General features: G+C 42.4%; 1 protein-coding gene across 2 annotated transcripts in view; it reads left to right on the top strand.

Annotated features, from left to right (window-relative positions):
* The window catches only part of LOC143990025 (uncharacterized), a 35,475-nt gene that overhangs the window by 7,940 nt on the left and 14,528 nt on the right, over positions 1–13,007 (top strand). For both annotated transcript variants that reach the window (XM_077490265.1, XM_077490264.1), the window contains exon 3: positions 3,718–3,837. In XM_077490265.1, the coding sequence (XP_077346391.1) occupies positions 3,718–3,837 (120 nt within the window). The remainder of the gene's footprint in view (positions 1–3,717; positions 3,838–13,007) is intronic.

Here is a 13,007-nt window from a genome sequence, read left to right as displayed (position 1 = left end):
TGAATACTTTAGATTTTTTAAAACTGGCGCCATTGGCTCCAGAGTAAACTACATCCTAGACCCAATCAAAGCCGGTTCCGGCTTTGTTCAGGTTTCTGGCCAGCCGGCGGACGTGCCGGCTGGTGGCTCGGGTCTCCCGGTGGTACGGGATAGCCCTGGCGAGTGGTGGAAGGAGGCGGGGAGGGGGGGTGTCCCCTCCTGATGCTTGTGATAACAGTTGAGCGGCTGCTTAGCTGCATCGGTTGTTATTACTAGAGAGCAGTGGTGCAGTGGTGGCCCGGGCATTGTGGGCGCACGTCCACCACCCCTCCCAACACCACCCTCCCTATCCATGCGCTCGACCCCTTTCAGTACGCCAGGCGCATGAATTACAATTGCGGGGATAGGTGGGGGTGTGTATTTTGCAGCACCTGATTAGAGCCAGAGGCTCTAATAGGCTTCAAAATAGGGTTTACTCGGGGCGCACCCAGGTGTCACAACAGCGAATGAATATTTGCTGTTGCAACACTGATCCTCCTCCTGGTCAATCGGAAAGCGAAACCCCTTTCCCGATTGGCCAAAACGTAAGACGATCCTATTGGACGACTATCGCTGGGAGGAGCAGAGAGGAGACGCACCGCGGAAGCTGCTCCAGGAGAGGACACTGGAGCAGCTTTTCCCAAGCCCGCCACGCTTAAGGACAGGGGCAACCGCACTGGAAGATGGGTGCATCAGCTCCGCACTCCATGGAGACCCGACCGCAGCTCCCACCACCCATATCCAAGGTAAGGACTGACTGGCAGACAGTGGGTGGGGTTTGCTGGGGGTGTTAGTGCCTTGGAACGGTGTATACATGGCTCCTAAAGTGCCCCTTCCCATTGAAATCAGTGGGAAGTGCCTGCAAAACGCCTTGGCTCTCCAATAAGACACTGCAGCTGAATCCAATACAAATCAGCTAATTGCAGTACAGAGGGTGTTTTTACAGTTTTTTGAAATGTAAGGAGAGAACTGTCCCAAGCCATGTCTCTGTGAATGTCTGTGAATAACTAAAACAAGTTACTAAGGTCCCAAACCACCACTAGATGTCAGCATACTACAAAATAATAATAACCTGATGCAGTTCAACACATGACAGAAAAAAAACATGAAAGTGCGGCAGGACATAGCAGTAAAGAGGCTCCCACCAACCAGCTGGATAAGTAGAGAAGCAGGTCACCCTGCTGGATGGCACGGGTTTACTCAAGGTGCAGGGTCTAAGCACTAACCGGGAATCAATTAATATAATACCCAAGCTCTACTGTTGGTGAGTGCTATCCGAGGCTGAAATCCGGTGCTCGTGGCTGGGGTGTATAGCCCCTCAGTACTTCTAACGTTGATAGATATAAGCCGGCAACTTGGTGAACTCAAAGGTTGAAAATCATTATTGGCTACACAAGTATATCCAGTATAACAATGCTAACATGCTTCAGATGCTAAGGTCACAGTGGCCGAAACGCGTTAGTTTGTTTTAATGGCTGTACTTGTGTAGCCAATAAAGATATTTATTGTTTGAGTCGACTGAGATGCTGGCTTATATCTATCAACCTAAGCACTAACCTGTATTCAGCAGAGCTCCTGATGGTGGCAATGGGTTTTGCTGCGTGTTAGTACCAGGCCCCACCTGGAGGGGAGCAAGCTGGGGTCCAGGAGCAGATATAGCATGTAGGGATCAAAGCAGAAGTGTAGTCAGTAAACAATCAAAAAGGGTGGTAACGAGTGGTAGTGGAGATATAGACAGCAGCAGGAGAGACAAGAGCGAGATATTGGCTGGAGAAGAGCACAATAAGCTGGCAAACAGGAAGTGCAAAGGCATGGCTTAAATACGAAGTTCATGGGAGGGACACTGCCGCACACAGCCCCCCCCCGGTCACCAGTCCTGCACTTATCCCATCTAGGTCACGGGTAACGCTTCCTCTGGGGAGTGGTTGGCGGCTTCCCCTGCGTCTCCTCCTCTGCATCACATGGGCTTCTGCCGCGCGCCTCCTCCTCCTAGGTGGCCAATCGGGTGATGGGTCTCAGGACCCGCTTCCTGATTGGTCTTGAGGAGATTTAGGAAGACAATAGTGAACATTAATTCGCTATTGTCACACAACTGGGTGGGAAACCCCCATTGGAATCCATGCGTCCGGCACCCTGCATGTAGATTAGGGGCCGGGCGCATGGATTAGGGGGGTAGCGCCACTCCGCCTCGTATGGGCGGGGCCGCCACTGGTCCAGACAAGAACTTTGTTTTGAAAAGATATTGTTGTGTTAGTGCCAACTTATTGTAGAAGGTATATTTTTGTATTTGAATATAAAGGGGTGGGTCCTGCGCAAATCGTGCCACTCAAATAAAATACACAAATTCAAAATAATATAAATATGTGCATACATACAATGCCGTGAAAAAAAAAATATAGTCCAAAAAACAGCACGCATAAAAATATATAAAAAATATATAAAAAAATGGAAAAAAGGTTTAACGATAGAACAATAATAAAATGTCCGCTACTCAAGGCTCCCAGAACTCTCACCTTTAAACGAAGTGAATAAGCAAATCAAACAAACTCCAGGATTCTCTTATTTCATTCATAAATAATAAATAATAGCCATCAGGAAATCCAAAGGAAGGATGCAATGATACAATTCCGCCACTAGAGGGCCAGTCCCAGCTTCCAGAATAGGTGAAATGGATCTTCACTTCTATTTCACAGTGTATGGCTCAAAATAAGAGAGAGGAGGGGGAGAGAGAGAAACAGGAGACTTCCATAGTGTAGTAGTTTAAAAAACGGCAGGTAGATTTATTAAAAAGCAGTAAAGACTCTCACATTTTAATTGCAAAAAACAAGCACAATCAGGAAGAGGGTATAATGACAACTTCCTCCCGCCTTACTCTACTTCCGGTTCGTCCTCTGGCCAATCCCTACGCGTTACGTCATGTGACTTCTTCATGGCGTTTTTTAAACTACTACACTATGGAAGTCTCCTGTTTCTCTCTCTCCCCCTCCTCTCTCTTATTTTGAGCCATACACTGTGAAATAGAAGTGAAGATCCATTTCACCTATTCTGGAAGCTGGGACTGGCCCTCTAGTGGCGGAATTGTATCATTGCATCCTTCTTTTTGATTTTCTGATGGCTATTATTTATTATTTATGAATGAAATAAGAGAATCCTGGAGTTTGTTTGATTTGCTTATTCACTTCGTTTAAAGGTGAGAGTTCTGGGAGCCTTGAGTAGCGGACATTTTATTATTGTTCTATCATTAAACCTTTTTTCCATTTTTTTATATATTTTTTATATATTTTTATGCGTGCTGTTTTTTGGACTATATTTTTTTTTCACGGCATTGTATGTATGCACATATTTATATTATTTTGAATTTGTGTATTTTATTTGAGTGGCACGATTTGCGCAGGACCCACCCCTTTATATTCATTATTTGATAGTTTGTGCTCACTATTTTGTCCTGCTGCATTTTTTAGTTAGCATTTGCACTTTATATCACTCAGGCTCTTTTTCATAGCATCTGTGATTCATTATATCTGATTTTGGATTTTGTTCCACTTTAGTCACTTATTACCACTTAGCGGCGCGAAGGCTGACCACTTTTATATTTTTGTATTTGATATATTGGTTAAAAAAATTGGTATATGTGACCCGACTAGCAGTGGAAGTAGTTATCAATCATTAACTAATAATTTCACCTTCTATCATGTACAGTGCGCATAGATGAATGTGACCGATTCATAATGGGGTTGAAGGAAAACAAGGTGTACACCACGGTGTGGGATCGCTCCTATTACAGTCGCACCTGTATGAAATGCCTGGACCTTGCTATAGGTAAAGATATGCAGAACACTTCCTAATCTTTATACATGAGTTTATCCTCTGCTGTCATTGGTGATGAGGGCATCTGTCCTGGTTCAATTCACCGAAGGATTGGTGAATCTGGTTCGAAGTTCAGCTAATCCGAACTGTCAGGCAAATCCCACTGCAGCCTATGGTGGGGGGGCTAATAATAGGAAAACTGTTGAAAAAAGGACATATGGAGCTGCCCACTGTTATGGGGAACACTTAATTGGGACGCCTGCCTTTACACGCACATGAACTTTAATGGCATCCTAGTCTTAGTATGTAGGGTTCAATATTGAGTTGGCCCACCCTTTGCAGCTATAACAGCTTCAACTCTTCTGGGAAGGCCGTCCACAAGGTTTAGGAGATGTGTCTATGGGAATGTTTGACCATTCTTCCAGAAGTGCATTTGTGAGGTCCCATAGGTGTTCTATCCGGTTGAGGTCAGGACTCTGTGCAGGCCAATCAAGTTCCTCCACCCCAAACTCGCTCATCCATGTCTTTATGGACCTTGCTTTGTGCACTGGTGAGCAGTCATGTTGGAATAGGAAGGGGCCATCTCCAAACTGTTCCCACAAAGTTGGGAGCATGAAATTGTCCAAAATGTCTTGGTATGCTGACTCCTTAAGAGTCTGTTTCGCTGGAACTAAAGGGGCCAAGCCCAACCCCTGAAAAACAATCCCCCACACCATAATCCCCCCTCCACCAAATGATTTTGACCAGTGCACAAAGCAAGGTCCATAAAGACATGGATGAGCGAGTTTGGGGTGGAGGAACTTGACTGGCCTTCACATCAACCTCAACTTCATAGAGCACCTTTGGGATGAATTAAAGTGGAGACTGTGAGCCAGGCCTTCTCATCCAACATCAGTGCCTGACCTCACAAATGGGTTTCTGGAAGAATGGTCAAACATTCCCATAGACACATCTCCTAAACCTTGTGGACATCCTTCCCAGAAGAGTTGAAGCTGTTATAGCTGCAAAGGGTGGGCCAACTCAATATTGAAAAAATAAACATTGGGATAATGGCGCTGCCAGATAGAATGTATATTAATACACGAGTCCATCAGGTAAGTCCTATAAGTGGTGTACTCAGTATAAGAGCAAGGAGGGGCTGAGATGGAGGAGGAATACCTGTATATAATATAACAGTCCAGAAACCAGGGCAAGCCTTTGTTGGGGAAGTTGGAGGCAGACTCCAGATATGCAAAGAAAAGAGAGATAGGCGCCTCTAGGTTAGAGCTGTAACAATTTAATATAATACAGGTGCATTATCCACTTACATAGAAGTTAGAGAGGTAAGGCACATGTCCAGCCACACTGGTGTGGCATCTGTCCCTATGCAGCGGCATTAACCCAGCTGTCTTTGCCTGAAGGAGAAGTATCCTGGCCTGTTCTGTCAAAAAGTGTCCGGCCATGGAATAGTGTCCGCCCCGTACTGCGCAGGCGCAGCGCTTGCGCAGTACGGAGGAGAAGGAAACTCCAAAAGTCTCCAAAGAAGAACGGCGCCTGCGCACAGAGTCCAGGTTGAAGCCCCACCATCCAAGTGGACATACGGTAGCACATAGTAACAGGGCCCCTCGTGGGCTCGCTTCACTCGCCACGCTTTGCTCGCCACACTTCGGGCACAGCCTCGCTTCACTCGGCTATTTTTTATTCTAACTCTATGTCCACTTGGATGGTGGAGCTTGAACCCGGACTCACTGTGCAGGCGCCGTTTATCTTCGGAGATGCTTGGCTTCTCCTTGTCCTCTGTACTGCGCAAGCGCGGGGCGGACACTATCCGATGGGGGGACACTATTTGACACATCATCGACAGAAGCTCTGCAGCCTGAGAAATGAAAACGAGGCTTGGATCAGGCTGATTCACGATGGTGAGGTCTGGAATGCAGCGTTGGGCGTGATGACATCACTAGTGGGTTGCAACAACGTTTCGGAGCATGCGCACTGGCCAATTAGACACAGGCGCACTCCTTTCTCAAGCTAATAAGACGTAGGCTGGTATCAGCCTTATAAGTGCCTCGGTTAACTGCCATCTAGTGGGAAGAACGCAGAATACTTACCAGACCAGAACTCCTAAATCTAAATTACAGATGATATGTACAAAAATAATCAAGTGACATATAAATTAAAGATTAAAATATACATCAAGCGACATTATATATATTATTTAAAAAAATCAATTTATAGGATATTGGCATATAAAATAAACATTTAAGTCATTAAGAAACAATAACAATCATGAATTCGTCCTGGGACCACTATTGCATGAAATAAATTAATAGATTGAATAAAAATAATATATATACATTAGCTAGTCAGGAAGGGGAATGATATTATGATTGATCTAATAGCGGGTTGTATTATGGAGAATATATAATTGGATGATTACACCATAAATGGGCTGTTGGGTAATAGAGGGACTGCAGTAAATATTAAGACACAAGGAAATGGGGGAAGGGGGAGTGAAAAGGAAAGGAGTAGTAAGGGAAAAAGAATGTTAATTCTAATTCTGAAAAAAAATAAAAAATAACAAATGAAAAGTTAGAAAATAAAATGAAAAAATAAATGGAAAAATAAATAAATAAAATAAATAAAAATAAAATTAAAATAAACATGAATATAAATAAATATGAATAAAAATAAATGTGAAATAAATTGTAATTGATAAAATTAAAGAATGTATTGGCAAATTGTATGTAGATAATAGTGTTTGGGTTGGATAAGATTATTAATGAAATGGGTATGATAGATCTAATAGCGGGTTGTATTATGGAGAATATATAATGGGAGGGTTATGCCATAAATGGGCTGTTGGATAATAGAGGAACAATGGTAAATATTGAGAGATAACGAAATGGGGGGGGGGGGGGGGGTGGAAAGGAAATGGGTATAAAGGGAAAAAGAATGTTAATTCTAATTCGGAAAAAATATTAAAATAATGAATGAAAAATTAAGGAAAAATTAGAAAATGAAATGAAAAATGAGAAAAATAAATGGGAAAAATAAATAAACATAAATAAAATAAATGTGAAATAAATTGTGATTGATGTGAGCTGTATTACATACTTATTTAGGATAAACATGTATATGAAACATTGTATGAGGTAGAGCTGGAAACTCACCGTAGCCCTCAGACACGATGACAGCGATCCGCCCACCACCCCAAACATTTATTTTTTATAAAACACCATCATGGTAATGTAGCACTAACCCCTGAAGGAGCTGCTGGTTATTTTTGGGCTTACCGTTACCTTCCGCTCTCCTTGTGGCACCTCTAGGGGATGACCTGTTACATTGACACATACCTTGTAAGGGGATGAGGCATGTGTGAGAAATGATGGGGCGAGATTTTAGCTTACTAGGTGCAATTTTTTTTTTTTATATTTGGTGCCTTTCTGTATGTGACTCTGGGTGTATTGGGAAGGAGAGTTTTTAAGTGTGTATCCTCCAGCAGTATAGGCGAATGTTTTTATAGGATTGATTCACTTTTTCCATGTTTGGAGTCAGGGCCGTCTTTAAGACAGGGCAAAAGGGGCAGCTGCCCTGGGCCCTGTCATTGTTGTGGGGCCCAAAGCAGCTGCCTCATAATTTCCAACTATCCCAGTTTAAATTCCCTCGTCCCTTGAAGTTTTAGTCCTGTGCTGTGTCCTGATATCTTAGTGTGAAGTGCTGATACTAATGGTGCCCAGATCTGCCCTATTGTTGTGTACAGATGACTCACCTGCAGACCCCGTGTTTACATGTAAATTACTGGCATCCATATGTAAATAGCTGCATCCGACAGCATAGATATGTAAATAAAGGTGGCATTCATATGTATATCATGCCCCCTGCAGTGAGGAGATGATGTGCTGTAACCTCTAGCAACTAATCAGTGAGCAGTATTGATGTACAGTAATCTCTAGCAACCAATTAACAAGCAGAAATCATTTGCTGTAACCTCTAGCAACCAATCCATGAGCAGTATTACTGTACAGTAATATCTAGCAACCAATCAACAAGCAGAAATCATATGCTGTAACATCTAGCAACTAATTAGTGAGCCGTAATGTGTGCTGTAACCTCTAGAAACCAGTCAGTAAGCGGTAATGATACACTGTAACCTCTGGCAACAAATCACAATCGCTGCCTGATCTGATACAATAAACTGATTTTAAGTCTAGCTGCTATTTATTATATGTCTCAGAGCAGGTGGAGAGCGAAATTGTATGGGTGGGGGGGCCCAAGAAAACGTTTGCCCAGGATCCAATCAATATTAACCACTACAATACAGGGCACTTTCACCCCCTTCCTTCCCAGCCCAATTTTCAGCTTTCAGCGCTCTAGCGCTTTCAGTGACAATTGCGCGGTCATGCTACACTGTACCCAAATGAAATTGTTATCATTTTGTTCGCACAAATAGAGCTTTATTTTGGTGTTATTTATTCACGACTCCGTTTTTTTTTTTTTTGCGATATAAGCGCAAAAATAGCGGAAATTTGGAAAAAAAACAATATTTTCTTTTTTCTATTTGAAAAGAAATCCAATAAAATCAAATTTTGTCATAAATTTAAGCCAAAATGTATTCTGCTACATGTTTTTGGTAAAAAAAATTCCGTTAAGTGTATAATAATTGGTTTGTGTGATCACGGACATATGTACGCAAATGATCATGTACATATGTGTGCAGGTGATCACGTACATATGTGTGCAGATAATCATTGGGACATGTGATTTTAGTGGGACATATGTGGGGGACATGTTTTTATTATTAGGGACATGTGTTTTTATTATTTGGGGACATGTATGTTTTGGGGACATATGTGGGGACATTGTGTTTACACTGTGTGGTGTGTTGTGTGTTTACACTACACTGATGATCAGTGAGTAAAAAGCTGTAAAAAGCAGCCCATACTCACTGATCATCAGCCGGCTGCAGCGTTCTGCTCTCCTCTCCTCAGCGGTGACTTCCGTGTGAGGAGAGGAGAGCCGATTGCCTAGCAACCGGCTGTTTGTTTACATCACATGACGGCCGTGATTGGACACGGCCGTCATGTGATCAGGAGGGCCAATCACAGAGCCCTCCTGCCGATCTGAGATGTGCCGTGTCCGGGTGACACGAGCACATCGGGATCGCGCCGCTGCGCGAGCGCGCGCGTGCGCGATCCCGCTACTCCTGAAGGACGTTCCTGAACGGCCTATCAGGAGTAGACGGCTCCCACCCGGCCATATATATGCATTGGCCGGGTGGGAAGTGGTTAAAGATGGCCCTGGTTGGAGTGAAATCTAGTAGTAAAGCAAACCGATTGGTCGAAAGCTCCTTTGTCTGTTTTGATGGGTGCGTCTTGTGAATAGTGTGTATAAGCCTGTTGGATCAAGGATTTTGGGCAGCCTTTATCCTTGAGTTTGTTGGCTAGTAACTTACTTTGTTCTGTATAATCTGTGATTTTCTGTACAGTTGTGCCTGAGTCGGCAGAATTGTCCTTTTGGAATCTTATTTTTCTACTTGTTGTACTGGAAAGTCTTGTAATGTAACAAAGAGTTGCCAGCTGTCGGCTTGCAATAGTTCCTGGTAGAGCTGCACAATTAATCGTCAAGAATCGTTATTGCGATTTTTTTTTTTCCCCCGTTGCGATCTTGACAAAAGTCTTCCACGATTCTTTCTATCCAAAGAATTCTCTCTGCTCTTCTGAAACCGACAGCCGTCAAAAGAAAGGAAGAAAAAGACGGGGTAGACTGCCAAGAATCACAGCATTCTTTAGCAGTGGAACTTAGTATAAACATTGTAACAATTTGTCAATGGAATAGACTTTGTGTGTAAATGAGGAAAGTTTAACCACCTAAACACTAATGCCCCGTACACACAGTCGGAGTTTTCGTCGGAAAAATCTTGGATGTTTTTTCTGACGGAATTCCGCTCAAGCTTGGCTTGCATACACACAGTCACACAAAAGTTCTCTGTACTTTTGACCATCAAGAACGCCGTGACGTACAACACTACGATGAGCCGAGAAAATTAAGTTCAATGCTTCCGAGCATGCGTCAAATTGTTTCCGAGCATGCGTAGGCATTTTTTAGCTGGAAAAGTAGAGAACCCGCTCTCAATCTTTTGATGGCGGGAATTCCGCCAGCAAAAGTCCGATGGAGCGTACACACAGTCCCAAATTTCCGTACAAAAACCTAACATCGGACTTTTGCTGGCGGAATTTCTAATCGTGTGTACGGGGCATAAGCCTTTTTCTGACATTTGTTGGTTTCAAGTCAAAATCATTTTTTTCTTGTGCTAGAAAATTACTTAGAACCCCCAAACATTATATATATATTTTTATTAGACACCCTAGAGAATAAAATGGTGGTTGTTACAATATTTTATGCCACACTGTATTTGCGCAGCAGTCTTTCAAATGCAAATTTTTGGGAAAAAATGAATTTAATTAAAAAAAAAAAAAAACTAACCAGCAAAGTTAGCCCAATTTATTTTTGTAAAATGTGAAAGATTTTACGCCACGAGAATCGTGATCTTTGTATTCAAAGCAAAAAAATTGTGATTCTCATTTTGGCCAGAATCGTGCAGTTCTAGTTCCTGGCATGGCTTTCATCATTAATATGATGCAATTCTAAGTCAAGAAAGGCTAGATCGGTGATGGCCAACCTTGGCACCCCAGATATTTTGGAACTACATTTCCCATGATGCTCAACTACACTGCAGAGTGCCAGAGCATCATGGGAAATGTAGTTCCAAAACATCTGGGGTGCCAATGTTCGCCATCACTGGGCTAGATTGTCAGGGTCTGTAACATATATAAAAACTTAGACCAAGTGGGTTGTTATTACAATGATTGACAAAGTCCTGGATGTCATTGATAGAGCCATTCCAAACTATTACAATATCATCTATATACCCAATCAAGGTAATTACCGCTCCAGGTGGTATCGCTTGTGTTCACACCCTCCTAGTAGTGGGAGATGAAGGGTGCCGGCTCAGCAAAGTCAAATGGCAGAAAATGGAAAAAGGACGGCCGTACTCTTAGCCCACGTACACACGGTCGGAGATTTTGGCAACCAAATCCGTCGGATTTTGTCCGTCGAATTTAGTCTGACGGATTGTGTCCGAAACTGTTGCATACACACGGTCGGACTAAGTTGTCGAAAAATCCGATCTTTCAGAATGTGATGACGTAATTTCGTTACGATGGGACTAGATTCAGGCTAGTAGCCAATAGCTTTGATGTAGGAATTTGATCTGAGCATGCGTGGCACTTGGTCCGATCAAAATTCTCTACACATGATCGGATTAGGTCTGACCGGCCCAGTTGGTCGGGAAATATTTCCAACATGTTGGAAAATTGGGTCCAACGGAGATTCGGACGGAATCAGTCCAATGCATACCACACACAGTCGGATTATCTGACGACACGGTGCGATAAGACGCATTCCGACTGATTCTCCGACCGTGTGTACGCGGCATAAAATAATGCCTTTATTGAATAAAGCTTAATCCCCACATCAATCAGAGACACAGCTCCAGATGACAACTGACACGTTTTGCACCATTAAAGGCGCTTAATTGTAGCTGATTAAGCGCCTTTAATGGTGCGAAACGCGTCAGTTATCATCTGGACCTGTGTCTCTGATTGATGTGGGGATTAAGCTTTATTCAATAAAGGCATTATTTTGGAGTGCGGCCGTCCTTTTTCCATTTTCTGCCATCATCTATATACCTGCCGTAATAGATTAGGTGTTTGGAATAGGCGTTATCGTGCCAAATATATTGGGGCTCCCAGAGGCCCATAGAAAGATTTAGCATATGAGGGAGAAAAATTTGCTCCAATAGCGGTGCCTTTCACCTGTATATGATCATCAAAATTAAAATAATTGTGTGTAAGACAGAACTTGATGCATTCCAAGAGTAACCCAGCTTGTCCATTGCTCATATATTGGTTTTGGAATAGGAAGTGGTCCAAAGCCGCTAGTCCAAATTCATGGGGGATTGATGTATAGAGTGAACTTACATCTAGAGACATCCAAATATAGTCCTTATTCCATTGGTATAATTTTAATTGTTCTAGTAGGTGAGGTGAGTGCAACTCAATATTTAACCCTGCGGTCTAAGGCTGGGTTCACACTAGCATGAATTGGATGTGGGTATTCCTCACTAGACATGTGCGCCGTCAATAAATTTGTTTAGTTTCATTCCGTTCTGTTTCGTATTAGCCGCTAACCTCCCTGGCGGTATGATTATTTCAGATTTTAGGTGCTGAAAGCGGTACAATTTATTTTGCATGGAAATTTGGCGTTTTATATTGTAGGCCTGTAATTCTTAGGAATAACTTTCTTAAATCTGTTCAAACCAGAGTCTAGTAGACATCCCCGGTATGATAAAGTTTATAATTATTTTTAATTATATTTAATAATTATTATATATAATATAATTATAATATAATAAATAACTATAAATAATTATAAGAAATAATAATAAAAATTATTCAATAATGTAATCAAATCCAAAAACACTGAAATTTGCTCATTTGCAGAATTGTCGCTGTCATTAGATTTAGTGTTTGATGACGGATCTCCCCACAAATCTCTATCGCTCAATTCTGCAAGTGATTCTAATCTATTATTGCTGTTTTCTAGCTGATCTAAAATCACTTTTGACATAAAGTGTCACTTTTTGGTTGCTATGGACAACCTCCAAATTCCAGGCAGAAAAAACAGTATTTATAATATAAAAGTGCATGCATGGCAATGGACAGACCACTAGGGACAAAGGGGATGTGTATTTTTTTTTTTATACAGTACAGATTACAGTATACTGTATGTGTTTTTACTTTTTTGAATTTGGCGCCGATCTCCGCTCCCGTGCGTCATAATGTCGCAGGGAACGGAGCTCAACGGCACTCGCGCACACAGCGGGGAGGACATCGCAGGATCCAGGGGACTAGGTTAGTAAGTCTCCCTGTATCCTGCAATGCGATCCCGAGTCTGGCTCGGGGTTACCGCTCGTGGTACTGAAATTCCACCCAGAGCCAGACTCGGGAATACCGCTAGGCAGGTTAATTCGTATTTATAATTCGTGTCCGAAATTCAATTTGGATTTGTACGAAATACGAATTTTCGTTAGGTTCGCTAACTTTTCGTAACAATTACGAATGTTCCTTATGATGAATTTATCA

Source organism: Lithobates pipiens, unplaced genomic scaffold, assembly GCF_037356315.1.
Source record: "Lithobates pipiens isolate NorthernLeopardFrog02 unplaced genomic scaffold, aLitPip1_a1.2 Scaffold_18, whole genome shotgun sequence".
Classification (NCBI taxonomy): Eukaryota; Metazoa; Chordata; class Amphibia; order Anura; family Ranidae; genus Lithobates; species Lithobates pipiens.
Note: the sequence above shows the minus strand (reverse complement) of the source record. Positions and strands in the feature narration are given on the sequence as shown.